A 15,348-nucleotide genomic window follows, 5' to 3' on the forward strand; every position below is an offset into this window, starting at 1 on the left:
GATCATGTGACACTTTATACTGGAGTAATGGCTGATAGAAATTCAGCTTTGCATCACAGAAATAAATTATATTTTAAAGGATATTAAAATAGAAACCGTTCTTTTAAATTGTAATAACATTTTGCAAGATTACTGTTTTGTTCTGTATTTTTGATCAAATAAATGCAGCCTTGATGAGCAGAAGACACTTCTTTAAAAACATTACAATTCTTACTGATCCCAAACTTTTGACCGGTAGTGTACATTGTAAAAATTAAATTTTTTTTTATTTGTAATTATTAGTGAAATTTACCAGCATTTTCTGAGTGAAAAAGTGTCCAAAACTGTTTTTTGTTTTTTAGTTTGAATTGGATTGAATGTCAAACCCTTTCTCCTTCACTCCAAACACTGCATTTACATGCAGATCATTTATACCTACAGACTGTCGGATTCACTTTAACATTTCCGTCAATCAGAAAACAGAAGCGCTCAATAATGCTGACTGGACTATCAACAGGAGCTGATGTTATGCTCTGGGGTTAAAGCAAGGTTAAAAGATATCTAACGTCTCCTGTAAATGGCACGCTTGACATGCACGCCTCATGAGGACAATACGGCTCAATAATGAAGCAGTTTATCCTTCACTTCTAAAGAGCAAGATGTGCTGAATGTGTGACCGGGAAGAAGCTTATAATTAGTGTATGTTGGCTTGTTGTTCAGGTGTTTTCACACAGACAGTGAGTAAGGGCAGTATGTTGCTGTGCTGTTGATAGTTTGTAGCTTTCTTCTTCTCATTTATAATCACTGCATTGCACTACTGCTCATTTCCTTAAAATAAAATTACCTCAAATCACTGTCTAACTGCCCTTTAAAGAAGATCAACGTGAATTCAAAGTACTGTTTGCTTTCCAATTCCAAAAGTGTTCTTCCAGTAATGTTAAGAGAATGTTCATTCAGACTTATCCGGGCTTTGATAATGTTCTCAAAACGTTACTTCCACATTGTTCATAGAATGGTTTTATTCCTGAAACATTTTAGTTAGATGTTCGTCTAACATTTTTACATGTTACTACTTGTTTCAGAATGGTCAGAGAACATTCAAAAGTAACGTTATATTATAAAATTCTAAAATGAAAACGTCAAGGGAAAAAAAAAAATAAATAAATAAATAAATGTAAAAAAAATTGATGTTTTGAATATTTCAAGAATATTCAGAAATAACGTTTTGATAACTTTTCATAGCTTCATCGGAATTTTGACACACATTATAAAATGTAATGTTAAAAAAAAGTTGATATTCAAGAGAACATTCAAGAATTTCATTTTCATGACTTAATGGTAAGGTTAGCAAAACGTTAGGAAAATATTTGAAAAATGTTGCATTATGTTGTTTGCATAAAAAAAAAATCTAAAATGAAATGCTCCCACAATGTTTGCATTAAAAATAATAATAAAAATAATATTTTATTTTTAACATTAAAAAAACTAGATGTTTTTAACATTCAGAAATAAATTACCTTTTAATAAGTTAATGGAAATGTCAGCAAAACGTTCTTAAAAACATATTTTTGTTAGCTGGAAATACATGTTCCTGATTCATCTGCATGTCTTTCAAAGATAAAGTGTTTGTCTGAAGTATCTTCAGTTGTTCTGCAGCAGTTTACAACACAACAAACCTACATAAATGTGCAGGAATTTTTGCTACTCTCACCAAGAGCCGTTGTACAGAATAACGAGAACCGCTGTTGAAGCAGCTGTAGTTCTGCATGCCGGAGTTTATATATCATAATTCTGAGTTTATGTCTCGTAATTCTGAGTTTATGTCTCGTAATTCTGAGTTTATATATCATAATTCTGAGTTTATGTCTCGTAATTCTGAGTTTATATATCATAATTCTGAGTTTATGCCTCGTAATTCTGAGTTTATATATCATAATTCTGGGTTTATGTCTCGTAATTCTGAGTTTATATATCATAATTCTGAGTTTATGTCTCGTAATTCTGAGTTTATATCTCGTAATTCTTCAGAAATAACGTTTTGATAACTTTTCATAGCTTCATCGGAATTTTGACACACATTATAAAATGTAATGTTAAAAAAAAGTTGATATTCAAGAGAACATTCAAGAATTTCATTTTCATGACTTAATGGTAAGGTTAGCAAAACGTTAGGAAAATATTTGAAAAATGTTGCATTATGTTGTTTGCATAAAAAAAAAATCTAAAATGAAATGCTCCCACAATGTTTGCATTAAAAATAATAATAAAAATAATATTTTATTTTTAACATTAAAAAAACTAGATGTTTTTAACATTCAGAAATAAATTACCTTTTAATAAGTTAATGGAAATGTCAGCAAAACGTTCTTAAAAACATATTTTTGTTAGCTGGAAATACATGTTCCTGATTCATCTGCATGTCTTTCAAAGATAAAGTGTTTGTCTGAAGTATCTTCAGTTGTTCTGCAGCAGTTTACAACACAACAAACCTACATAAATGTGCAGGAATTTTTGCTACTCTCACCAAGAGCCGTTGTACAGAATAACGAGAACCGCTGTTGAAGCAGCTGTAGTTCTGCATGCCGATGTGATTTGATCACTGTCTATTGTGTGAATGGGCCTTCATAGGGTCATTGTTGTCATTTTGTGAGGCAACTTTTTTGAAAATCTGTCAAGCTTGTATCAGAGACGACACTGTAAATGAGGGCTTATTCTGTGCACATCTTCTAATTGTCTAAAATCTTAAAATGTTCAAAAGAGGGACGACACAATATAGGATGAGTAGGTTTAATGGATGGAGCTTGTCAAACTTGCCGCCACGAGAGCTTTTCCTTCTCATTTAAGCCTAAACCGGCAGCTAATTAACCAGCTCAGATTTATTGTCTCTTCTCTACTAGTTAGTTCTTTTATCCATAAATGCCAGCCTTGTTCTGACAGGCTAATTTATTTGAATTAATTTGGCCATGTGAAATACTCACCACCCGTACTTCGTACTACTTCAAACTCCATTTTACATTCAACATCTTTATCTTCAAACATCATTGTGCTTTAGTATGGGAGTCCGTTTCTGCCAAGGAATAATAATATAAAAGGTAATTGTGACTATTTTTCTCAATTTTATTGTGAGAAATTTTTCACGAGTTTATGTCTTATAATTCTAAGTTTATGTCTCGTAATTCTGAGTTTACATCTCGTAATTCTGAGTTTATGTCTCGTAATTCTGAGTTTACATCTCGTAATTCTGAGTTTATATCTCGTAATTCTGAGTTTATGTCTCGTAATTCTGAGTTTGTCTTGCAATTTTAAGTTTATATCTCACAATTCTGACTTTTCCCCCCTCAGAATGCAAGAAACAAAGTCTGAATTCTGAGGTAAAAAGTCACAATTACTTATATATTCTTATATATTCTATTATATATTACTTATATATAAAATATTCTGTGGCAGAAATGGGCTTCCATACTGTAATGAGTTTGACAGTCTAGTGACTGAAAAACAGCTGATATTCTGGAAAAAAAAAAAAAAATTTCCCCACCTGGTCAAAAATACAAACGTCTTGTTACACGTTAGTCTGCATGTGATGAGTTTTTACTTGTCAAATAAGAGTAAACATATTATATAACATAATAAAGAATTGCACAATCATCAGAAAACTAAAATATCTCACTAACTGGCACATCAGGGCATCATTTTAGTGTTATTGAAGTAAACACCTGACTAAACAGACTTCACTCTAGACACAAGGTCCTTTTAGAGTCATTGTAAATAGTAACCAGCGCTGGTGTTTGTGTGAGCGTTGGGTAAATATCCTCCAGCTGTATTGTGTAACTATCAGGTTTAGTTTGTCCTTTCTTCTGTCACTGGGTTATACTGTCATTTTGCATTATGACCTCCTTTCTTCTTCTTTATATTCAGACAGTCTGCATTTTACTTTGCTTAAGACAGACTTTCACCCTTTCATCTCATATTCACCATGAGCTGCATTACCAAACGCTGTCAAACACCACATCCAAGCATTGCTGTTACTAGTTCATGGTGATTGAAACTTTTTACAAAATAATGACTTAATGCAAATGAGCATGAATACATCACATTAAACAGACTCAGGCCAAGGTGCTTTCATAAGATCTCCAGCTCCTTCATGTGTAATACTGAAAATGGGAAAAATGGATGCTAGTGTTCAACAGCGAAAAACCAGAGTGAAAAAAACAGGCTTCCTTTGTTGAGAAGCTCTGAGCCACTGACATAATTTATTATAATATAATTATAATAATTTCCCCTCTTTTTCTGAGCTCTAGGGTGCTCCAGACTATGTGTCATTAATAGATTTCTGTGGTGAAAATGACATTTGAAACATTAGAAATGAAATTAGTGAATTATTCCAAAAATGTTGTGTGCTAAACACAATTAAATAACATGTCCACCCATTTTGCATATTTTGACAATTTCATCTTCATTTCAAATCATGCACAATAAAAGCATTCTGCTCACAAGTGATATTTACCTTGATTTTCTCTCTTTGCTATATTCACGCATCACATTAACTCATATTCCAGCTCTTCACTGATATCTCCTTGTTAAGCGAGAACTTTAAAAAAAATAAAAATAATGGAAGCTTTATTGAAGCTATAACTTTTTTACACAATAAATATTAAAATGTTACACAATAAATACTACAGTACACACACACACCATTTTAAATAATAACCATTTTAATATTTACTGAAAAATAAATACAATAAATATATTAATTATGTAGAATAAATAGAAATATATAAATTATGTAGAATAAATATATAAATTATGTATAATAAATAATGTAAATTAATAAAATAAATGTAAATTTAACATTTAGTAATGCACACCATTTTAATAATAAGCAATTTAATATTAATTGTGTGGAAATTATTCATCAGTGCTTTCAATAATGATGTATGTTCATTTTTTAAATGTAATTTTAAAGATAATCTGGGTCAGGGACAAAAGTAAAAACAAAAACAAACAACTTGAAATGTTTATAGTTTCAATGCAACTATTATTATTATTATTACTATTATTTTCTGCATTTAAAACAGTTGAGTACATTTTTTTTCAGGATTCTTTGATGAATAGAAAAATCCAAAGATCAGCATTTATCTGAAATAAAAAGCTTTTGTAACATTATACACTCTACCATTCAAAAGCTTGGAGTCAGTATAATTTTCTTTTTTCTTTTGGGGGGGGAAGAAATAATAGAAATGGATACTGTATATATATATATACTGATTTTTTTTTTCTGGAAAGTTAAGAAAGCTTCTCTTCATCAGATCTTTGCACCTTTGCACACAGATTTTGTCCCTCCGCAGGTATTCAGGAGATGTCCAGGATCACACCTTCATCATCACGTTCTTCACCACTTGCTTCATCCTTCCGCTGGGTGTGATCATCGTCTGCTACTGCAAACTGCTCCGGAAGCTCAGAAAGGTCAGTCGCACCACAACACCTGGAGTCCGATTCACTGAATCCTAATGATCTCCATGTGCTTTCTGATGTCATTACAACTGCAAACTGACCTCTGATCACAGACAAACCATAAAAATCATCTAAAGTCACTGTGTGTGATATTTACAGAACATTATTTATATCCACTGCCATCATCAAATCTAGCCATGATACCAGTTGTTTTGTCAGCATGCACTAAGTGTGTGTTCGCAGGTGTCTAACACGCACGGCAGGCTGGGTAATGCCAGGAAGCCGGAGCGTCAGGTGACTCGTATGGTGGTTGTGATGATCGTGGCCTTCATGGTGGCCTGGACTCCGTACGCTGCGTTCTCCATCGTGGTCACGGCCCTTCCCAGCATTCACCTGGACCCGCGGCTGGCAGCCGTTCCGGCGTTCTTCTCCAAAACCGCAGCCGTTTACAACCCCATCATCTACGTGTTCATGAACAAACAGGTGACGTTTACATTCATGCATGCATCTGTCAGACGCTTTCATCCACAGTGACTTACAATGCAAACATGTTATCAGTTCATGCACTGACTGGGAAACAAACTCATGATGCTTGATGCACACATTTCTAAAGCTCTAAATGATCAAACTCTGCTGTTAAACCTGTCTTACACTCAATCTCCTGCATGTTTTCTGTCGTCTGATTGATAGTTTAGTGTTTTATCCAGTAAAAGCTCTATGCAACTATTATTATTCTCTTATTGTATTTCCAGAAAGTTTTAGAATATTTGTCCTCTCCCCAAATGTGTCACTACCGAAACACACAGTAATAATAATTTAATTAGAAGGGATATTAAGATTTTGCTTACGTCTACATTGTAAATATATATATTTTTGCTATTATATAAAAAAAAAAATTCAGAGGTAAATTAATTAAAAAAATAAAAATGTAACAATATTTCACGTGTAATTTATGAGATTTGTTGTATTTTGAACCCAATTTTTTTTTTTTTGTAAAAGGCAAAAAGTTGATCATTCTGATTTCAAAGTTAAGGATTCATTAGTTTGAATATACATTGAACCAAAAACTAGCATAACAGCGTAGTTGATAATTCAGTATACTTTATTTTTCACAAAACATCCCATGTTTCAGTACTGACAGTAATGCTTTGGTAGCGACCACATCACATTACAGATTTTTAACTTGCATACTAAAACACTACTAAAACATTGCATAACTCTACTAATATTTTGTTTATTTCCCCCAAATATGAGGATTATGTGTTCCCTTTTGTCACTACCGAAACAATGATGACATCATTGTCATGATTACACAAATTTTCATAACTTACAAAGAAAATATAAAATAAATATTTCTTTAAACTTCACTTTTTAAAAGAATCTTTTAAACTTATAAAATACTTTTAAAATACTTTTAAAAACAACAGTGGAAAAAAATACAAAAATTATTTCAATATTTTCATAAGTTGAAATTTAGGAGTTAGGGTTAGGGACAGCCACCTCCCAATTGAAAGTACCCAATAAATGAGGATTTTATATATATTAAGCTTAATAATATTTTGAATATTATTGTAGGTTTCAATAGATCTGTAAAAAACATTAGAAATCGTTCTTATCCCAAACTTTTGACCGCTAGTGTATATATAAACAAAAATACTACAAATGACAACGAACGAACACAACGAACTTACTAAAACTTTAAATAAAATGAAAATGATGTAAAATATTAATAATCGTAAAACTAGAATCATATCTCAATAACACAAAGACACCTACAGATTTAGTGCTGATCACAGTTTATACTGAGAAATTAGACTGAAAAGCAATGAGTAATAAAATGTGTAGAATTTAGTGCCTTGGTGTTTTAGCAATTAGTGCTGGACATATTAATACTCTGTATTTCTTAAATTTGTAAATAACCCAATGATCATTGAAATACATTTGACAAGAAAATACTTTCAGTCTTTCCACTTCAAAATTGTAATGATTATTTCAGTAACACTTTATTTTGATAGTCTACTTTACAGTAGACATTCTACTAACAGTAAGTAACTTTGCAACTACATGTCAACTAGCAGTCATTAGAGTATTAGTAGACTCTCTGCTTAATATATTCTAACACTTTATTTTGATAAGTCCACAACATACAATATACTGACTAATTCATTAGTTTGAATATACATTGAACCAAAAACTAGCATAACAGCGTAGTTGATAATTCAGTATACTTTATTTTTCACAAAACATCCCATGTTTCAGTACTGACAGTAATGCTTTGGTAGCGACCACATCACATTACAGATTTTTAACTTGCATACTAAAACACTACTAAAACATTGCATAACTCTACTAATATTTTGTTTATTTCCCCCAAATATGAGGATTATGTGTTCCCTTTTGTCACTACCGAAACAATGATGACATCATTGTCATGATTACACAAATTTTCATAATTTACAAAGAAAATATAAAATAAATATTTTTTTAAACTTCACTTTTTAAAAGAATCAAAAATATACTTTTAAAAACAACAGTGGAAAAAAATACAAAAATTATTTCAATATCATTTTCATAAGTTGAAATTTAGGGGTTAGGGTTAGGGACAGCCAATAGACTGTCTGCTTAATATCTTCTAACACTTTACTTTGATAAGTCCACAACATACAACATACTGACTATGAGAAACTTTGCAAGTATATGGCCATATATATATGTATATATATATATATAATAATAATAGAAAGGCCAAACTCGAACGCAGTTTGCAACTTGCTTTGCTCTGCTCAATGATTTTGTCTTAATGCTTGTACTTAAATTTTGATCTTAAGCGTAATATTGCATGAAGATCTCGAGGCACGGCGAGAAAGTTTCCAGCGTCCCACTAAAAATCCACTGCTGGTAAATAGGTTACTGTAGCTGAAAGAGATTGAAGGTTTCGCCTGAGAGAAATAAGTCCTCATGCAAGCCATTTAGGATTGAGGTTGCTTTCCCATAGTGTGTTTGAGAAGAGCACAGGACACAGTTTATGGATTTAGAAAAATCCTAAAGCTGTCATGGTGGGATGATATTGCTTCACCAGAGCTGAAATATCTGACATGCATTACTAAAATAAAATAAATAAATAAATACCTGCGGTTTGGATCAAGCCCAGCGCACTGCAAAGGAGATGTTGAATTATTGAGCAGCTGTGGAGGTTATTGGATGTAAACAGTGTTTGGCAGCTGAGCTGTAGCTGTCAGTTTAGCCGCTGGTTTCCTTCATTCAAACGTTGACATCTGGATTCTGTACTAACCCTAAACATAACCTAACAGTCTACTCTGAGAGTTAGTAGACATGTAGTTGCAAATTAATGAGAATTAGTTGACATGTAGTTACTTGTAGTTAGTAGAATGTCTAAAGTGGACTATCAAAATAAAGTGTAACCATTATTTCAATATGTTTATTGCTGTTTCTTTCTTATTTGTGAACTTTATAATCAGTTTCTGTGTAAAAATGGTTTCAAAGACAAGTTAAGTGTACACTAAAAAAATTACATTGAAACTATTTTCAAACTAAATTTCACAAATAATCACAAAGAAATGACAAGTAACACTGTATTGAACATAAAATTTGTTACTATAATAACTGGTGTTTACAGTGTAATATTTAGTGAATTGCATGATAAAAGTGATTTTACAGCCAAGATACAGTAAGTGATTGAAAACCTCCATAATTACAGAATCTTTTCTAAACAAACACATACTGTGAAGCTTCATCCTCAGAACTGCAGAGACACAGGCGGGTTTTTAAAGTGACTTTAGGACACCAACTAATTAGTGTCTATCGGACTCTGTAGTTTAATGACAAGGACTAATGAAGAATAAGAAGGACGATGTGAACCGCAGGCTAATGTGGAAACAATTAATGATTACTGTGCAGTTATGACCTCATCATGATTGACTAATTGTACGCGCATGTTACACACAGAAGCACCACGTCAACTGATCACTCGATTTCACTGTCGGTTTAGTAGCCTGACTGCATCAGTAAAATCCACTGAACTTCACAGTCTTTGGTCACTAATTTAAGGCGAGACACTTCCGGCAAATCCATTGTTTTTTCATGCACTTGTTGAATTTGAGATCACGGGCTATTTGTTTATTGCTTGTCTTCTTATCTTCAGACACAATGCAAAGAAAACCTCTAAAGCATCTTAAATCTACATTTAAATGTTTGTTTTTTTATTGCACTTTATTGTGCTTGAGTTTTTTCGTCTCCACACATTTTCAGCCTATATTCTGAAGGTTTTTATAGAGCGATTTGTTCACAACATTTGCCTGATTTATGTAACATTACTATGTACACTGCAAAAAATGCTTTTTTTACTTAGATTTTTTTGTCTTGTTTTCAGCCAAAATATCTAAAAATTCTTAAATCAAGAAGGATTTTCTAGACAAGTACAAATTATTGTCTTGTTTTCAGAAAACACAAGTCAAAATTAAGTGAGTTTTTGCTGTGAACAAGCAAAATAATCTTATTTCAAACAGAAAGAATGATTATTTTGCTTACACAATTAGCAGATTATTTTGCTTGTTTCAGGCAAAAACTCACTTATTTTGACATGTTTTTTTCTGAAAACAAGAGAATAATTTTTACTTGTCTAGAAAATACTTCTTGATTTAAGAATTTTTAAAGATATTTTGGCTGAAAACAAAACAAAAATCTAAGTAAGAAAAGCATTTTTAGCAGTGTAAAACATTTTATTCCTAAAAAACTTTATCTGTTTGCATCTGTATTTCAATTTCCATCCATACCTTTAAAGAGTTTTTCCCCTGCATTTCAGCGGCACTTACAAACGTTTTATTCCTATCTATATTCTGAAGGATTTTACTGAGGGGTTTGTACATATATCATTTGCATGGTTTTATTTTTGCACTTTATAACATTTTTCTTATTTACTGTATGTAACATTCCTAAAAACTTTATCTAGTTGTGACTGTGTATTTCACATACAATACAATTTTTTAAAGGCTATGAGTTTTTTCTCCTCTTCAGTAACAGTTACATACACCAAAATTTACAGTTTTATTCATATCTATATTCTGAAGGTTTTTACAGAAGGGTTTGTTCATATATCATTTGCCTGGTTTTATTTTTACACTTTGTCTATTTGTGTATTTCAATTCCAATCCATATCTTTAAAAGCCGTTTTCTAAAAACGAGTTTGCTTCTCCACTTCAGCAGCACTTACAAAGACCAAAATGTACTGTTTTATTCTTATCTATATTCTGAAGGTTTTTATAGAGGGGTTTGTTCATAGCATTTGTCTGGTTTATATAACAGTACTAAAACTTTTTATTTGCGACTGTAGATTTCCATTCCATATCTTTAAAAGTTTTCTTCTCCACTTCAGCAGCACTTACATACACCAAACTTTACAGTTTTATTCCCCTCTATATTCTGAAGATTTTTACTGAGGGGTTTGTTCATACATCATTCACAACGATTTATACAACATTTTATTCCTAAAAACATGATGAAAATGTACTTTTTTTCTGTCTAATGATAGTATTTTATGATTTATGGAGTAACAAAAAGAGAAATCAAATGCCCCCTCTGTAAAAACCTTGAACTCTCATATGTCAACAAAATCAAACAAGAATTTTGAACCTGGCTTTTGAATGTACTGTGATGAATCAAATAGGCTACTATGTTGATATCTATTAGTTAACATTTTACTCTATTTACCTGTGGTGTCTTGGCTTATAATTTGTTGTAATACATATTGGGACCAAAAAACACATTTCCTTAAAGAAATTACTTACAAATTTAGCCATGTTGAACCCTAATCTTGAGTTTATGAATTTGTGGAGATGTTCAGTGGAGGTCAAATTAATTTCTAGCTCAGAGTTGAAGTGTTCAATGGAGAATAATCCATTGCATTTGTCTTCCCTGTGATCTCCTCAGTTCAGAAAGTGTGTGGTTCAGCTCTTGAGCTGCAGTGACGTCACCGTCATCGAAGGGAACATCAACCAGACCACCGAGCACGCAGGCATGACCAATGAGAGCAACACAGGAGAGATGTCCGCTATCGCTGGAACCATCCCACCTAAAACAGAAGAGCATCCCAATGAACGCAGCTCCTGCGCCCAAATTCCCATTCCTGAGAACAAAGTATGTCCGATGTGAAGACATGCGCCGAACACCTTTGTTTGTCACTCAATGCATATTTTCTTTTGAATGCTGGCATCAAACTTTAGTCTAAAAATCATTGATCCAGCATTAAATTCTGCAGCTTGTGCGCTGAAAAAACACTGAAACATGCAGTGTTGGGGATGAAACTACTCTCATAATTCACTACAAAAACAAGAAGGTGGTTAAAGAGCGATATCTTTTAAACTATAATTTGCATTTATTTGAAAGCTTTATTTAGCAACAGTTTCAAAAATATGGATGCAAAAAGTAAAAAAAGAGATTAATTTGCAATACAGGCCTTTATGTATAATGCATTATACAGGTATTCATATTGTATTGTAATGCATTAAATATTTTCACAATTGTAACCAAAGTTAAAAATGCATTATATTTGCATGATTGCTTGTTATAGCTGAAATTGGTTGTTTGTCATGTGTTTTAATGCATTATACTTTTTAAAGGTGTAACATTGGGTAGATATATATAACTGTTAGTATTATATTATAGTATTATGTAAGTATTATAACTGTGGTTACAATTATTCATGATGTCATTACAAGTTGCATTAAAAAGCATAATTAATCCATTAAGATGCTTTTATAAAGCAAATATAAAAAATATATTTGTGACTTTTTATCTCACAATTTGGACTTTTCTTCTCAGAATTGCGTATTTATGGCTTACAATATTGATTTTTCTCTCTCTCTGAACTCTGAATTTGCATTTTGCACTTTTTTTGTTTACAAAATGCAATAAAAATATAAAAAAGTTAGTTGTGACATACTTTTATAATCCATTATATAAAGGCTTCAAATAATGTGTTACCACTAATACCATCATGAAACTATCCTCATTTTTCTTTTATGCTAAAAATCATTAGGATATTAAGTAAAGATCATGTTCCATGAAGATATTTTGTAAATTTCCTACCGTAAATATATCAAAGCTTAATTTTTGATTAGTAATATGCATTGCTAAGAACTTCATTTGGACAACTTTAAAGGCGATTTTCTCAATATTTAGATTTTTTGGAATTTTTTGACACAGAGAAGGAACTATATAATAAATTTTTTTGAGCAACATGACATTAGCAACTGATGATGTAGGAAACCGCAGACAAATGTACATAATCAACTCAAAATATATATATATATATTTTTTTTTAAAAGGTAATTGTGACATTTCATTTACAGTTTAAACTTTTTTTCTCAGGATTGTGAGGTTACATCATACAATTCAGACTTTTCTTAGAATTTGAGTTTTTCTCAAATCACTGTTTTTTTTGTTTCTTTTTTGTTCCCGTAATGGAACAAATAAGGTAATTGCAAGTTTTTATCTAACATTATTGACTTTTCCCTCAGAATTTTACATCTTGCAATTCTGTTTAAAACAGATAAAAAGATAAGCGCAACTTTTTAATCTCACAATTTTTTTTTTAATCTCACAATTTTTTTTTTTAAGAACTTCATTTGGACAACTTTAAAGGCGATTTTCTCAATATTTTGATTTTTTTGCACCCTCAGATTCCAGATTTTAATTGATGTATAAATCTCAGTTTAAAAAAATTGACCCTTATATCTGGTTTTGTGGTCCAAGGTCACATATTAAACCATGTTATTTACGTGGAACTCCAAAGAACTGCAAAGAATTCAATGGAAGAATGATATGAACACAAATGTTTAAATGCAGTAAACTATGTGGTCTAAAATACTGCATTTTTTAACAGCTGAACTACTGGAAAATGCATTTATATTCAGTTGCTCCCCAACACTGCATAAATGGCTACTGACTGTTGAATGTTGATCATCAGTTACACTGAACTTTTAGGATTCTTCACTGCAACATTTGCACAATTATTAAAGAAATCAAACAGAATGCAAATCAGTCAGGCACTTAACACAAGATTACATGTGTATTTTCAAAATGAAGGGAATAAGTCAACATGCAAACAGACAAACAAGCCAAAATTACAAGTGCCCTTCAGTGTGGCAACCGCTGGCGGCCAAACTCAGAGATTCTGCCAACGGTTATGTAACGCTCTACTTTTGCAAGTACGTCCCCGACATCTTGAATCTCCTGCACTGTTATCTTTATCCTGAAAGTCACTGGCATATTTCACTGTATCTGATGCATTATATGTTTATTGTATGCTCTGATCTCTGCCAGAGAAACACACACACAAGCTCTGATGATGCAGCTTTCTCGACAACTGAATGTGTTTTTATTTTATTCCTTTATGAAAGGAAAATCAAAACTCAGATTTTTGAGTTCAAACAGATCATCTGCCAGAACACTGTTTCAGTTCAGCTGTTTGCACTTTTTTTTTTTTATAAATTAACACTTATTTATCAAGGATGCATTAAATTGATCAAAAGTGACAGTAAAGGCATTTATAATGTCACAAAAGATTTCTATATGAAATAAATGCTGTTCTTTTGAACTTTCTATTAATCTGCGAATCCTGAAAAATAAAATGCATCACAGTTTCCACAAGAATATTGGGCAGCACAACAAATAATATTTAATATTTTTTTACTGTATTTTTGACCAAATAACAGCAGCCTCGGTGAGCAGAAGAGACTTTTCAAAAACATAAAAAAAAAATCTTACTGGCCCCAATCTTTTGAAAGTTTGATTTAATGAGAATAATTTTGTCACTGCCAATTCATTTACATTTACATTTAGTCATTTAGCAGACGTTTTTATCCAAAGTGACTTACAAATGAGGACAACAGAAGCAATCAAAACTAACAAAAGAGCAACAATATGTAAGTGCAAATTACAAGTCTCGGTTTCACCATGATTGCCCTAGTAACCACCCTGAGTACCCTAGCAACGGCCCTACCAACAATCCTGGGTACCCTAGCAAACGCATAGCAACACCCTAGCAATCACCCCGGGCACCTTAGCAACCGCATAGCAACACCCTAGCAATCGCATAGCAACACCCTAGCAACCACCCTGGGCACCCTAGCAACTGCATAGCAACACCTTAGAAACCAGCCAGAAACCAGTCATCACACAGATAGTGCTGAAACCATCAATCAGACGTCTAAATCTAGTGTCTGCATCACAGAAATTGATTCTCTAAGGTTAGCGTGATGCATCAGTCCAACATCAAGAGGAGTTTCTTCACCAACTCAGTTCTGGCTTTGAATGTACATATAAACACAACTTTTACATCGAGACAGTCTACAGATCCAATATTAGCACCTGCATAAGACAGAGCAATAACATTACATGTAGCATTAAATCTGGGCTTTACAGTAATTCAGATGATCATTGAAAGAAATGAAAGAAGCACCAAAAATGGAATTGCAAAAATAATGAGGTTTCCAAACATACGGATGCATGCAGAAGTCAGGCATTATTATGACACTTCTGCCTTATTTTCTTGAGGTCATCTTGACATGAGTGTTATCTTGAGAAGACAGAATGATAATACTGTGAGGTTTAATTCGGGTTGGTGTCGTGGATCAGATATAAGAGGGTCACTGAGGTTTATTGAGCTGCGCAGTCTTACACTCAAAGCACAACGGATGAACCGACTATATTTTGTGTGTTATTTCTTCCAGATTCACTCTAGCATGATCCGAGTCTCTGTCAGCGATGCGTTTCTGTTTTCTGTCATGATGAACTCTCTCGAGTCGTGTTTAAGATTCACTGTTATATGTTCTGCTTGCATGTTGTGAATCAAAAAATGTGTGTATTTCAGTAAACTGTTTTCCAGTGCACCCGCTGTCC

General features: G+C 32.4%; 1 protein-coding gene across 1 annotated transcript in view; it reads left to right on the forward strand.

Annotated features, from left to right (window-relative positions):
- LOC107745034 (opsin-VA-like) overlaps positions 1–11,656 on the forward strand; it is a 17,706-nt gene extending 6,050 nt beyond the window's left edge. Inside the window, exons 3-5 of the mRNA XM_016558868.1 lie at positions 5,325–5,442; positions 5,674–5,913; positions 11,377–11,656. Of these exons, the coding sequence (XP_016414354.1) occupies positions 5,325–5,442; positions 5,674–5,913; positions 11,377–11,598 (580 nt within the window). The 3' untranslated portion in view covers positions 11,599–11,656. The remainder of the gene's footprint in view (positions 1–5,324; positions 5,443–5,673; positions 5,914–11,376) is intronic.
- Positions 11,657–15,348: the final 3,692 nt, after the last annotated feature.

This window comes from Sinocyclocheilus rhinocerous, unplaced genomic scaffold (genome assembly GCF_001515625.1).
Source record: "Sinocyclocheilus rhinocerous isolate Xijiao unplaced genomic scaffold, SAMN03320098_v1.1 scaffold881, whole genome shotgun sequence".
NCBI classification, from domain to species: domain Eukaryota; kingdom Metazoa; phylum Chordata; class Actinopteri; order Cypriniformes; family Cyprinidae; genus Sinocyclocheilus; species Sinocyclocheilus rhinocerous.